The sequence below is a fragment of the Vombatus ursinus genome, unplaced genomic scaffold, assembly GCF_900497805.2.
Source record: "Vombatus ursinus unplaced genomic scaffold, bare-nosed wombat genome assembly UNPS02008996.1, whole genome shotgun sequence".
In the NCBI taxonomy this organism is placed as follows: Eukaryota; Metazoa; Chordata; class Mammalia; order Diprotodontia; family Vombatidae; genus Vombatus; species Vombatus ursinus.
This window is the reverse complement of record NW_020948774.1, coordinates 6752233-6767083: the sequence shown is the minus strand read 5'-3', so window position 1 is coordinate 6767083 and position 14851 is coordinate 6752233. Positions and strand designations below refer to the sequence as shown.

The 14851-nt window shown below is 40.3% G+C and overlaps 1 protein-coding gene across 2 annotated transcripts; it reads right to left on the bottom strand.

Moving 5' to 3' along the window:
• Positions 1-205: 205 nt before the first annotated feature.
• On the bottom strand, positions 206-14827 carry TK1 (thymidine kinase 1). Of its 2 annotated transcripts, XM_027850220.1 has the most exons (7): positions 14660-14825; positions 14484-14515; positions 11492-11602; positions 5171-5264; positions 2059-2148; positions 1216-1335; positions 206-1077 (listed from the first exon to the last, which is right to left on the bottom strand). In XM_027850220.1, the coding sequence occupies exons 1-7, from the start codon at positions 14723-14725 to the stop codon at positions 886-888; spliced, it is 705 nt and encodes a 234-aa protein (XP_027706021.1). In that variant the 5' UTR covers positions 14726-14825; the 3' UTR covers positions 206-885. The 2 variants fall into 2 exon arrangements, with proteins under 2 accessions (XP_027706021.1, XP_027706022.1); XM_027850221.1 differs by lacking the exon at positions 11492-11602 and having other exon boundaries at positions 14660-14827.
• Between the last annotated feature and the right edge of the window lie 24 nt (positions 14828-14851).

Below are 14851 nucleotides of genomic sequence, written 5' to 3'. Positions count from 1 at the left end.
AGAACCTTCCTGCAACCTCAATTGTCCCCCTCCCCCACCTCAGCCCAAAAAAGCCATCATTATAAGTTGAGACATAACAGGCTAATCAGAGCCCAGGCAAAGGCCAGGGTCTGTCCTCTGAGTCATATTCTTAGGAAACTAAAGCTTCCAGGCCTTAAGGAGCTGGTGGAAGCTTATTGGTGCTTTTACAAAAAAAAAAAAATAGTCAAGGAAAAAGTTATCATGTTGGTAAAATTAAGAAAAAGCAAAATCTTACAGTATGTTCTAATGAGAACACAAAGTCAGGATAGATAACACAGATGAGGAAGTAATGTCCTTTGTCACAGAATTCTGTCATAACTCAAGCTAGAGGAAATCAGGGAAACCCACAATGCTCTGACTTAGCCACCTGCGTAAGCTTAGAGCAGCTCAGGCGAGCTTTACGTAGACTGAGGCCAAAGAAAGGAAGGTGAGGGATTTTAATGTTTATAGACCAAGCAGAAGTTGTGGGGGCAGGGTGGGTAGGATGGCAAGTAGGGGAAGGGTAGAATTAAGTTGTAAAGTATAGTCTTGGGTTCAAAAGGTTTCTTCCAAGTTATGAAGCTTCTTTCCTGTTCCCCCCTTCCTAAGGTCTCATCTTCTGGTCCTCCCTTTTCTGAGGGATATGGGGAAGACAAAAACTAGGATATGGATATAAGCAACAGCTACGGATGTGGGGAAAGCAAGAAGCAGGTCCCGGTGACTTCTCCATATATATATGTATGTGTATATATATATAATATCTATGTGTATGTATATATATATATATATATATATATATATATATATACACACATACAGACAAGGCCAGAGCACTTGAATTTATCTTCCCAGGCCAAGGCCTGTTCCAGGAACAACCCTACTGCCTCAGTTGTTTGAACTGCACTGTAGAATCTGTTGAGCAGCAAAGAGTTTGCGACAACTTGAGGTGTCCCCTGACTTCCCACTCAGGGGGCAGTTCTCTTTGTTCTCCAGCCCAGTAGATTGTCCTGAGAACTTCTTGAAATAGCAGAGTCGACACACAGAGTGATATTTGTCAGCACCACCAATCACTTCAACCTAGCAACAGGAGAGACAGCAATATGATTTCTGTTAAGCACTCTCCCAAACACAGGCCATTCCCGGGAGTTAATTAACCCATTAGGCTGGACCCACTCTAGCAGAAAGACTGGGGAAGGGAATGAAAGGAGAAATTACCTCTTTCTCCACCCCCAGTCTCTTGGTATAAGCAGCTTCCCGGAAGCACTCCATGCACACTGCTGTCAGTTTCACCACACTCTCTGCCAGTGGCACCAAGTTCAGGATATTCCCAAATGGCTATGATTCCCAGAGACACACACAATAAATGATAGTAGGTGGATGTCTTAAAAAACAGAAACTAGGAACAACAAACAAAAAACAACCCTGAAACCCGACAACATCCTTTGGCCCAAGTACTTTGAACCATGAAAATTTGTGCTGATCACACTTTATTTCCTAGAGGCATCCCTTTCCTCCCTCTATCTGCTCCTTGAAACAACAGGATAAGGGAAACATTTTCTAGCCTGTAGCAGGCACAATTTGGTCTAATACAAACAAATACTATGCAAACAAGAAGGAACTAGAAAGGAGAGAAGGTTTGTTACAGTGATGGTCTCTAGATTGGTTTTAGTTTAGACAGAAGATAGTTGACAAAGTTGAGGCTGTATGATGATTCAGTTTTAAAAAAGCCAAATGAATACCCTGTAGTCATAATGATCAGTTTTGGCCTGGAAGAAGGGATGAGAATAGGCACCTCCCCTTTTCTCAGGGATCTGTGGATGCAGAACACTGCTTACACCACCAGGTTTTGTCAGTTGGTTTGGCTGAACTGTCTTGTAACAAGGGAAGGGTAACTGGTTGAGCTCTGGGGTGAGGGGGATATCAATCCAGAAATGATTGATGTGAAAAAAGTAACAAAATTTTAATTTAAAAAATAAGAAAAGCAAACTAGTCTCTTTGCATAGGACCCACTTTCCAAGCATTGGTCCTTTACCTAAAGACCATAGCTAGGAATCTTACCTTCCTCTGAAAGGTCCCATCCAGTGCAGCTACAATCACAGTTTTCCCAGCATTTGCCATGTTCTCACTGAATTCCACAATATCCGGAAACTAAAAACACCCCAGGAAAGAAATGGAGAGGTGATGAGCTCCTGTTCCAAGGAGGCAAGCTTCCCCAGGCTCTTATTGATGCCTTTGAATCGAAATGTTGAAGAGCAGAGGAAGAAAAAAAGTCACTTAATACTTTAGTTCTGCTCTTCAGACTAGCCCCAGTGTTGGAGAATATAGAACTTGGACTCCTACATCTTTTTCCCTCCCAACCACATGTACTCTGTACACTTGTAAAGTTACACACAAGTACTGTAAGTCTTTGTATGTATACATGTTGATTCTCCACAGACAGTGCAGAAGCTAATTTTTGTTCTTATACCCCAAGCACCAAAGACAGTACAACTTGGTTTACCAAGTCTATTTGAGTAACTACTTGATTCAGACCATTTTGCTGACTGCAGGGACTCGAGTATTTGTCCCACATAGAACAATATGTGGTCTCACTGTGGCAACTTATCTAGCAAGATGATAAACTACTCATAAATGTATTTTATACTTTGTTGATATGTGTGTGCCTCACTGTACATGCAGCAAGAATTCATCTCTTACAAACTGAGTTTTGGTAAATCAAATCTAAAATAAATAATCACTTTGTCAGTTTTGTAAATGTAGACTTAAAGCAAGCCCACCTATACTTGGAAGAAAGGTTTCAGACCACCTGAATCATGGAAGACGAAATGGAAAAACAAAGGAAAGAAGCATGGCATGAGGCATGGGGGGGTGATGAAGAGAGGAGAAAAGGAAATCCAGGGTGGTTGGAGAGGGTGGGTGTGAAAGAAGGAAACAGGGTAAGGAAAAAGAAGGAAGAAGGGGAAATAGTCTGGAGAGAGTCTGGTATAGTAGAGCCCTTGATTATAGTAGAATCAGAAGACCCCAGACCTTATCTTGTTCTACTACTAATTAGTTACTTGTGTGACCTTGAGTAAGACCCTTAACTAACCCTTTGGGCCTTGGTTTCTTTATTTGTAAAGGGAAAGAGACATTGGACTACTAGGTCATTTCTAAGTTAAGGTTTCTTCTAGCTGTAAATTCTAGGACTAGAATTGCTCAGTTCCAATTAATCCCCATAAGAGGTTGAGGAGAACAATGCAATGCATCCTGTGGGCCGAAGGTCATAATTTATGTAAGGTGTTTGGCAAGATATAAAGTATCAGGAATCAATTGTTTTTAATCAGACCTTTGTTGGGAATACCTGTGAGAAAATATCCTCTTCTAATACAGACAAGCTACTAAGCAGATCCACAACTGTTCTGCAATGAATCACCTTAAACTAGAGTTGTGCAGGACAGTGATTAAATGACTCCAAGCTCATACAGCCAGTATATGGCAGAGATTGGACTTGAACCTAGGTCTTCCTGACTGTAACTACAGCTGTTTATTCACTAGGTCAAGCTGCCTTTCTAGCAACTGGTACCAGACTAAACTGTAGCAAGAGCTAGTTGGTTATTCTCCCTAACTGGAATCCATGTAGTTTCATACCCAGGGATATATTGACCCTGGAAACAGTTATCACCAGAGTGAATGGAGTATTAAACATTACTAACTCCATTCCAACAATGGATGTTTGTCACTGCAAATCATGACTCATTCCCCAAGTCAGAAAAGTGAAGATAGATACATAAGGTCTGGACATAGAAACCAGAAGGGGCAAGGTTACAATAGCTACCTTGAGCCCCTAGTACCAAGTGCCTGTGATGGAAACTTTGCCCCTGGCCCTTTCTATGGCCAGCTGCTTCCTTTGTGCTTTTGACCTCCTGAAGCAGAATCCCTTCCTTGGATTTTATTGTTCTACTTTGGGGACTTCCTATTTCCTTCTCATTGTTAGATTCCCTCCCCTCACCATTCCTAGGCTATGGGCTTAGTTCATCTTGCTCTAGGTAATCTACACTTGATAAGTTCTTTTTCTACCCTTGTAGAAAGAGAGCTCCATAGCTCTCTACTGACCTCCTGGCTACCACTATCTACTGTCTGCTTCTGGAATCCTCATTAACTCCTGAAGTATTTGGGATTCCTGAAGCTACAACATAGGATCATAGGATTTATAGTTGAAGAAGACTTTAAAGATCATCTAATCCAATCCCCTTAGTTTACAGAGGAGGACAATGAAGCCTTGAGAGTTAAAGTTGCCCAAAGACTAATTAGGTACTAATTAGATCAGCTGGGATTCAAACCCAGATTCCTAGACTCCAAATCAAAAACTTTACTTTTTTCACAACTATGCCTAAGGTTGATCTTGGCCAACACCAAATAAAAACTTCTAATTTGCTTACCACTAGATTTCTTTGAGGCCCAAGATCATTTGCATGGCCAACTAACCAAAAAAGAAATCCAGGTTCAAGTGCAGAGCTTTCATCTGGAGGAAGTGGTAGCTGCCATACAAAGTGTTTCTTCCTTCCTTGCCCATCCATTGGCATTGGGGTATCAATTTTGGGTACTGAGGAGGGATTGTAAAAGAACCTTCAAGCTATTCTGCATAATTAGGCCAAACAGTATTTAGCAAGAATCAGGTTCTAGGCAGCAATGAGGACAGAACTATTTCAAACCTAGTACAGTGCCTGGTATATTGCTGCTTAATTAATAAGTAAATCAATGCTTGTAGATTAATGAGATACTGGTCAGAGAATTACTTTCATCCCTCCTACTCAGTGGGGTAGGACAGAAGGACAATGAAATATCTTTTTGGGAAAAGGTGATTTTTTTCCAATGTGCAAAGCTACTAAGGCACAAACCAAGATAAAATTTAAAGAATTCCTGCTCATTGAAGTGAAGAATGGCCTTTCTAACTAAACCAGGAAGCTAGTACTGCTGAGTGGCTGAGATTTTAGTAAACAATTCTAAGGAAAGGTTTTCAATTCTCTTAAAATATTAGGAAATGCTTAGAGTTCTCCTTTCTATAAAGCTTCACCAGGCTCTCTCTTTTCCCTCTCCCCCAACTAATCCCAACTACTGGCTAATCTGGCTTTCCAGTAATATGGGAAAAGTTTGTGGGATAGTAGGAAGGAAGAACCTGAAATAAACTTACAAACTGTCCCTCATCAATGCCAATGACAGTCACAGCCAGGGCATCCTGGGCCACATCCCGAAGCAAGCAGGCTGGGAGTGCTTCCATAATGTTCCTGCAGGGGGTAGCAGTCATGATCTCAGATGAAGCAATAGTAAAAACAGACTGAGTTAAAAGAGATAATCAGGGAAACTACATTTTGCTGAAAGGTACCATAAACAATGAATTAATATCAATACTAATTGAATTAAAATCAATAAACATATGCACTGAATGGCACAGCATCTAAATACTTAAAAGAAAAGCCAGGTGAATTACAGAGCAAAGTAGTAAAACTACAATAGTGAGGGACTTTAATTTTTGACACAGATAAATATAACAAAAAAAAAAGTTAAGGACCTAAACAGAATTTTAGAAAAGTTAGATATGATAGATTTCTGACAATTATTGAATGGAAACAAAAAAAGAACATACATATCTCTTAGCTGTGCATAGCATCTTTACAAAAATTGACCTGTATTAGGGCATAAAAACCTTACAAACAAATAAATGCAGAAAAGCAGTGATATTAAGCACATCTTTTGTCAATCACAATACATTAAAATTATATTTAATAACTCAGTAAAGAGCCCCTGAAGAAACCATTAAAAATGCTAGAGACAACAAATCAAAAAACCAATAGACAATTAAAGTTAATGGCACCAGAACAAATGGGACAACATACCAAAATTGCATGTAACCAAATTAGTTCTTAAGAAAGTTAGCTTAAAACATTTTTATAAGCAAAAGAAGGAACAGATCAAAAAATTGGGCATAAGACTTGAACACACACCTCCCCCCCCCAATAAGTAGCTGAAGCAGGACTCAAGTCTTCTGACTCCAAATCTGGTGTTCTTTCCATTACACATGGCTTCAACAATTTGGGCAATGTGCTTTAGGCATTTCTGTAAATGCAGAGTTGGTTTAGCTATTAAATGACTTGCATAAAACTGAGAGAAAATAAGGATCTTTGGAGCATATTGGAAATGTATTTGACAATAACAAAGTTACTTTGTTTATAAAAATAAAGACATCATTAGGAGTATTGGGTTAGACACTGAAAACATCTTTCTCGAAACTGAAGCTCCTACTTTTTGGATATCTGTTCATTATGTAGAAGTAAATGTTCAGCATTGAACCTAGTTTTTAACCTTCTTTGCAAATGTCATGGATTCTTTTGGCAATTTGGTGAAACCTACAGAACTCAGAATAATATTTTTAGATGCATATAATATGTAGAATTACAAAGGAAGCCAATTATTTTGAAATGAAGTTATCAAGATATTAAAAAAAAAAGTTCATAGACCTCAGATTAAGAACGTTAGTTCCTAAATAAAGAACTTGCCTAGAGTCAGAATGTCCCATAAATCAGATCTATACTATGCCAATAACTCACCTTGATGCCTTGAGACATGAAGGGAAAAGAATTCTCACAAAAAAAAAATCTTATGATGGTTAAAATAAGTATTTTTAAGGTATCTATTTGTTGCATTCATTTGTTATATCCCCCCAATTTTTTTTTAATCAATTTAACATAAAACTCTTTAGTAACAGATTATAATTCCTATACTGAGGGAGCATGGAATGCCTGAGTGAGGAGACCCAGTTGGGGACTAGTTAAGTCTTCTTTTTTTTTTAATTATCTTAGCAATTGAGAGTGGCTGTATGATGATTTAAGGCTAACATTCTAATAGGGAAAGAAGACTCATGTGTCCCTTCAGAACCTTGTTGTTCAGTCATGAACAATATGTCCCCTCTGTGGCCTTTAGTTTTCTCATGCATAGAAGGAGGGAGTAGGACTTGATCAGGGATTCTTAACTTTTTGTGTGTCATGGTCCCCTTTGTCAGGCTGGTAAAGCCTCTGGATGGACCTCTTCTCTCAGAATAATGTTTTTAAATAGATTAAATTAAATAAAATATATAGGATTACAAAGGAAACCAAAGCTATTGAACTCCAGTCATCAAAGTGTTAAAAAACAAATCATGGGCCTCAGGTTAAGAATCCCTGGACTAGATGATCTCTCAGTTTCCTTTCAGTTCTATCGTAAGCAGTAGGATACAACCTTTGTATCTAAGGGCAAAATGTCTGTATTTAGTTTGCCCTTAAAAACACACAAACTCACTGTCTTGTTTGCTCATGCACTTCTTGTTGATTTTTGATCTAGAGGTTGGTGGATATGTCTTTTTTTCCAGATTATTCTACTAGATTAAATCAAAGATCTTTACTGCTCTGACTAATTGAGGCCCTCATATACCTCCCTCTCTTTACTCAACCAGCCACCATTTTAATTCAAGTTCATTCCCTTTAGCCTATATTATTGCTATAGACTCCTAATAGGGCTCTCTTGCTTCTAGGCTTTCCCTTCTCCAATTCATCCTCCACACAGCTGTTGAATGGATAATCCTAAAGTACAGGTGTGATCTTTTTACTCCCTGCTGCCCATCCCACCCCATCTCCCCAGAAAATCTAATGGCTCCCTCTTGCCTCTAGGATAAAATGCACACAATCTGGCTGCAGCTTTCCTTTCCAGGCATATTACACACAACTCTCTTTCATACATTCTACATTTTAGCCAAACTGGCTTTCCTGCTGTTTCTTACACATGGCATTCTCACACATCCCATCCCCAGCTTCCAGGCCTTTGCCCAGACAATCTCCATGCCTGGAATGTACTTCTACTTTACTCCCACATATTAGAATCCCTTTTTCCTTGGAGGCTTATTTTCAGTACTACCTCTACCTAGAGGCTTTTTCCTCCAGCAGCCTGGAGCTCCCTCAAAAATACCTTGAATATATTTCTATCTGTACAAGCTATCTCTCCCAATAGAATGTAGATCCCTAAAGGGCAGGGATTTTCCCCCTCATTATTTCCAGTGTATTTCAAAGTATATCAGACACAGTGGAAGCTTAATAAATGCTTGTTGTTGTTTGCTTGATTAGGAAAAAAAATCCACAGGACAAGAGTTGTACTATAAATGAGTTTGGAGATTTTTCTCCTCTTCTCCTTTTCTGGAAAAGATTATTTCCTGTATCTGAAAGGGGGAAAAAAAATCTTTTTTAATCTGGGTGTAACAGGGATGAATTTTGAGAGGGATCCAGAAGTACTGCGTTATATTCCATTTAAAATGAATAGATGGAAAAGATAGATTTTCATTGTGAAAAATTATATTAAATTTTTTAAAAATGGAAGATGATACTTTGGGCTAAAGAGGCTGACTTAGGATAGAGGGTACACCTTGCAACTCTGGTCATCTCCTATGAGGCCCAGGACTTGAGAAGCCACTATGTACTTCTATTTCATGGATGTTTTTCTGTCTTCAAGCTGATGACACATCCCTAAAACCCACAGCAGGAAATGAGGCAGGCCTCACAAAGTAATGCCATACAAAAGGGGCAGTGACTTCCAATGTGCTCAGGGTAAAAGGTGCTACCAGGAAGCAGGGTAGCTATGGTGGTTAAAGCCTATTTTCTGAAAAAAGGCCAGGACCACAAAGAAATAAGTTTTTTTTGGTCTCATGGATCAGGTGAGAGCAAAGAATTACATTTGAAGACTGACAGAAAAGTGTGCTTGGGAAACTAGTACAAGCATAAGATTTATTAGAATGAGTAAGCAGACAAAAGCAAAGTGCCTCAACACCATTTGGCAAGGCAGGGCCATGAAGGGCCTGTCACTCATATGAGGGAAATGTTTATAGTGGCAAGATTTCTATGGGAGTACATACTCAGTGGGGTCTGAGCAGGAAAGTTTTATAACTTTAAGATAGACTTAGCTGAGAACAGGGAATTGATGCCAGATATGGGAGGAGGCATTTCTTTTTTTTTGTTGTTTTTGTTTTTGCTTTTTGGTGAGGCAATCAGGGTTAAGTTACTTGCCCAGAGTCACACAGCTAGTAAGTGTTAAGGGTCTAAGGCTGGATTTGAACTCAGGTCCTCCTGACTCCAAGGCCAGAGCTCTATTCACTGTGCCACCCTGGAGGAGGCATTTCTAATCAGATCCAGATGTGACAGGGAAATTCTCTGAGGTTGCTCATTGATACCAGTTTTGGGTAGGAGGGTTTCTTAATCTGAACCAGAAATTGGATGAGGGTCTGAATTCAGCCATAATTGGGGATCCCAGGAATGGGTGTCAAGGTACAACCGACATAGTTGGCCTGAAGCCTCAGTCAATCAGGAGTCTCTATCATTTACATGTTTGACATAGGATCAGAATGAGTCAGAACAGTGGAAAAGTAGAGACTGTCTGTATTGCTTACATATTTTTGGTCATTAAAACCACTTAGCCTGACTCCAATATTGGAGTCCTATCACTTATAACTACAACATTAAACAATATATTTCAAAAATTACAATTACTACAGAAGATCGTACTAATGCTTGAATGTATTGAGTCCAATTGCAGATCTGAGAAGATGCGGGCCATTAAGAGATGTAAACTTTGAACTGAAGGAGACAAGAAGAAAAAGGGCCAAATGCCCATTCTAAGATTCATCTTTGTTTTCGTAAGAAAAATAATTAAAACGTTGACACTATAATATTTATTTTCCTTGGTCTCATATTTTCTGTTTTGGGAGGGAAAATGCTTGAGTAAACCAAGACACACTATGAGAAGTTTTCCTCACATAGGAAAAGCTAATTAATGGTCGCTGCCATAGCTAATTAGATACTGAATCAGATTTGAATGTGATTCACACAGATGTGCCTAATTAACCTTAGCTCAGTCTTTTATCATTCAGAAAGCCCAAACGAGGATTTTGAGAGGGCCTTGGCTTCTGGTACCATTTTAAAAATCAGATACTGACTGAAACCATACTCGGCAAACTGGGGAATAGGGATACAAAGTAATCAGGAAAGGGACAGCTTAGAGTCTAGACCTAATGTATAAGACTTAGTCATGTGGCATTTGAAAAATTTAGTAAATCTATAACCTTCAGGGTTTGCCCTACTTCGAAGTATTATCTTAATGAAGTGGCTACTTCCCATTGGTACTTGGGTGGAGTAATCTCTCTGTAGAGGACTACTTAATAGTGACGGAACTATCTGGTAGTATATCATTGAAGGGATGGCCTGTTAATTAAGAGAACTGATGGCATTAATTATGTGATAAGGGGTGGTGAGGATGACAGCTGTTAGAAAAAGATAACTTGTAATAAAGAAAACTGGAATGGAGGTTACTGACCCAATAATATTATTGCATTTTATATAGTTATTTCTGTTGTCATATCCATGCTAGACTATAAGTTACATGAGGGCAGGAAAAAGGTCTGTCTTAAACTTTGTATCTTTTCCCAGTGTTCTTCAAAAAGGTGGTGCTTAATAAATGTTTGAAATGAAAAAGTAAAATAAAATGAATGGAAATAGTTTTGTCATATAGACTGCCACCTCATAGCAGTTCTTACAAAGCAGATTTTGTTAGTCTAATGAGGGATGGGATCAAACATGATCATTTCATAACAAAACAAGTCTTATGTGGTACATATTTCTGTTCTTAAAATTTGACTCTGTTCTCTTACTGGACAAGCCAAACATGGAGGTAATGCTATATAGGCCAATGTTCTTGAACGCTCTTCCCACCCCCACCCCCCCCCAAAAAAAAGAAATATAAAGACATCCACAGGCTCAGAACTGAGGAATCAAGTAAGGCTGGATGCTAATTAGTCATCTAGCCTTGAATTCAGGGTTATACAGAAGGCATGTGAGGACTTAATGGATAGCTGGATCTGGGAGTCAAAAGACCTGAGATTAATTCTACCTTTAACTCTAGTTGTGTGACCATAGGCAAAGAAGGTCAGTTAAACTCTCTTAAGTTTTAGGCAGTTCCAAGTCCCCAAGACTGTAAATTATAGATAGCTGCAACCTGCATCATAACTCACATTTGGGAAGTATAGCCAGTGTAGACTTCACCCCAGGTAACTGATATTACTGGTTAGTGAAATTTAGTCCTACCCCTCCCCCAGGCTTAAGAACATTTGGTTTCTTGATGCCAAAGGGAACAAGTAAGAACAAAACCAATGTCAGGGGACTCAGGCATCCACATAAGGTAAATTCTATTTCAACCATGTAACTAAGAGATTTTCAAGCCCTGGTACACTTATTCCAAACACATTTGATAAATAAAATATTCTTGGGCCTTGGGATTTGACCTTATCATCAAAGCAAGGTGCTCAAAAGCCAATTATGAAAATACCACTAAAGATTATATGGAAATTAACCACTGAGCCACTTAGCAACATTTAGTATTATTTCTCTGATAGAGACTTCACTCTAATCAGGGAACCAGTATGAAATTGGAGGAAGGAACTGACCGGTCATGTGTGGAGAAACTTTTACCATATCGAGTGTCTTTGGCATACTTGATCACGAGGCACTTGTACTGAGCAATCTGGAACCTCCGGACTCTCCTCATGAGCTCTGTGCTACAAAAGCCAAAGTGGTTCCCCAGCACAGGGAGGAAGGCACAACAGTCAGCGCCAAGTGACCCCAAACACCTCATGTGCACCCCTTCCACCCGGGGAATTACACAATCTGAGCTGAGCACATCATGCAAGACAAAAACCTAGTGAAATAAAACATTAAACTAAGGCATGGAGAGAAGGCTATTTATATGACACGATAAGAGAAACACTCCTAAAGAGTGGTTCTCCTTGTCAGTGTTAATCTACTCACACAGAATGAATTCTCATCAAAGGAGTGTGCATTCTATAACATGTAGATTAAGTACCCATAAGGTAATGAGAACATCAACAAATTGACTTACCAGGAAAATGGCATTTGAGCTAAGCTTTGAAAGAAAAAAAGGATTCTAAGATGTAAATGTGATGACTACACACATCCCAGGTATGGAGTGCAAAGGCAAGGAGATGGTAGATGGATAGTTAGGTTTGGGGAACAGCTAGTAAATCCAGTTTAGCTGGAATGTACATCAAAGGAAATAATATGAAGAGTCTGGAAATGAAAGTTGGGGCTAGATCATGTAGGCCTTTAAGTGCCAGGCTAAAACACTTTGTGTCTTGCCACATTGGCAGTAGTGAATAACTGATGATTTTTTGAGTTGGATAATGATATGACTCGACCCATCCCTTAGGAAGATCATTTTGGAAGCTATGTGAAAAACAGAATAGAAAAGAGATAAGAAACAGAGAGACCAACTAATAGGCTATTACACGAGTCTAGGTGATGATTACAAGAGGAGTGATGAGGGACTGAATTAGGATGTTGGCAGTGAGTGTAGAGAAGAAGAGGAGGGATGCAAGAGATGTCATGGAAGTAAAACTGACAAGACTTGGTAAATTACTGGAGGAGGGAGGGCTGTCAAGGAGAGTTAAGAGTCAAGGATGAAGGGAAAAAAGTGAGGACAGTGCAGGAAAGGACCTAGGATAAACTCATTCTTAGGAGGGGAAAAGATAGATGCTCATCCAGCAAAGAAGACTTAAAAGGAATATTGGTAGAAGGAAAACCAGGAGAGCAGTGTCGTGGAAGAAAAGCATGCCCAGGAAGGGGTGAGGGGTAGTAAGTGTACAAAAAAACTGCAGAGATCAAGTGGATAAGTGTGAGAAATGGGATTTGAACTGAGAAATAGCCATCAGATTTACCTGTAAGAGATCCAAAGGGAAAGCAGCTTTAGGCCACTGGTAGGGTTGGATGCCAAGAGTTTAAGGGGTTAAGTGAGTGTGCAGCAGGGAAGCAGAAGCAGTGAAAGGCAGAAGAGTCATTGGATGATAGCTTGAGTGAATGAGAGAAACAAGTAAAGAGTTGCAGTTTTGTTTTTGCTTTTGTTTTCTTAAAGAAAAGGGGAGAGCTGGGCATGCTCATTAGAAGCTGGGAAGGAATCAGTAGATAAGGAGAGAATAGAGAGATCCAAGGCAGAATAACTAAAGGACAAGTTCTTAGGGAAGGGCAAGAATAGGATGGAAGGCATAAGTAGAGGGACTGCACTTGGCAAAAGGGAAGGCTACTTCAGAGAGCTGGGCCCAGAGCCAGGAAGACTGGAGTTCAAATACAGCCTCAGACACTTGTAGCTGTGTGACCCTGGGCAAGTCCCTTTACCTTGTTTGCCTCAGTTTTCTCGTCTGTAAAATGAGCTGGAGAAGGAAATGTCAAACCACTCCATTACCTTTGCCAAGAAAATCCCAAATAGGGTCATGAAGAGTCAGACAGGTCTGAACATCAATCAACCTCTTCCTTAGATTGGAGAGAATAAGGGTGATGTACCAGCTCCCCTTTCTGCATCGAGGCCCAGAGAGGTGTAAATTTAGAGTTGGAAAGGACTTCAGAGACCATCTAGTCCAACCCCATTATTTTACTGGTTAGGAAACTGAGCTCCTCCACCACAGGTGAAATGACTTGGTCAAGGTCATGTGGGTCATAAATAACAGAACTAGCACAGAAAATATTCATCCTGGGGTTTTTGGCTACTTCTTTAGTTTTCAAGAAAAAAGATGTTCTATATTTCACATAGGAAGGAAAGAAAACAGGTTACAGAGAGGAAAAGGAGACTCTAATTGGCAAAGTGAGCTGTCAGAGAGCTTGTCAGGTGGGTGTTCAGATGTCTGTTTCATAGGGCAAAGGAGCATTAAAGCTCAAGGCCCCTCCAAGGTGAGCTCTTAGGAGTGGGGTTGAAAGGAGGAGTTTCTGTATCTTCGAAGGTCTCTCTCTCACTTACCTGCTCAGTAAACTCCAGTGGCTGGCTCCCTATTACCTCTACATCAAATACAAAAATTTAAACTCCTCTGTTTAGCGTTTAAAGCCCTTTATACGTGTTTTCTCCCGCAATTATGTGAACTCCTTGAGAACAGCCCTTTTGCATCCCTAAGGCTCAGCTCAGTGTTTGCACATGATAAATGTTTTTTTTTTTGTTCATTCATGAATGAAACAATGTGGCTCCAACTTAGCCTTTCTAGGCTTAGCATCCATTATTCTCCTTCCCTCACTATCCTGCTCTTCACAGTAGACATTCCAATCCTTTCTCTGTGCACAATCTTGTACTGCACTTCTTCACATTTGAGAATCCCCCAGTTTCCTTCAAAACTCAGCTCAAATGCCACCTCCAACGAGCCTTTCCTATCTCCACAGCTGCTAGTGCCTCTTCCCTCAATTTACCTATTATGTATTTTGCCCATGCAAATATGTGTATACATGTCGTCTCCCTCTTGGAGGGCAGGAACTGTTTCATTTTTGTCTTTAAAGCTTAGTCATAAGTACTGAATCATTGGCCAACTTCCCCACAGCCTTCTGAAGGCCTCCCTTTTGCTGCCTCAATTCCCAATCCCATTCTGCCCCTTCCCATGTTGAGATTACCTTTTCCCGGAGAACATGGGCCCCAAGATCACCTGCAGAGGAAATAAGAAATGGCATTAGTCCTTCCACCGTGAGGATCGCATCTTTCAGCCCAACGCCCTCGGTATTCCCTGAATCTAGCACCCAGCCTGGGAACAACAGCTGGCCCTGCTTAATCCCACCCCGGCCCCCTTCACCTGGATCTGCCCCCGGATCTTGCTGGGGGAGCCGGGCAGCACGGTGGCCAAGTTAATGCAGCTCATCCTGAGTCCGGAGTGAACAGAGAAGCAGGCACCGGGTCAGCTGGCCTGTACTCCTGCGGTATGGTTCCCGCGCAGACTGCCTTTAACCTGGACTCGGCAGCCAATAGGGAGCTCTCGCGCCCGGCG

Bases quoted from the DNA above. Each gene is read 5' to 3' on its own strand.
- TK1 (XM_027850220.1), bottom strand. From the start codon at position 14,725: ATGAGCTGCATTAACTTGGCCACCGTGCTGCCCGGCTCCCCCAGCAAG. The intron at 14,516-14,659 runs GTGAAGGGGGCC...TTTCCTCTGCAG, and splicing joins AGATCCGGGGGCAGATCCAG to GTGATCTTGGGGCCCATGTT. The intron at 2,149-5,170 runs GTAAGTTTATTT...GGGTGTTTTTAG, and splicing joins GCATTGATGAGGGACAGTTT to TTTCCGGATATTGTGGAATT.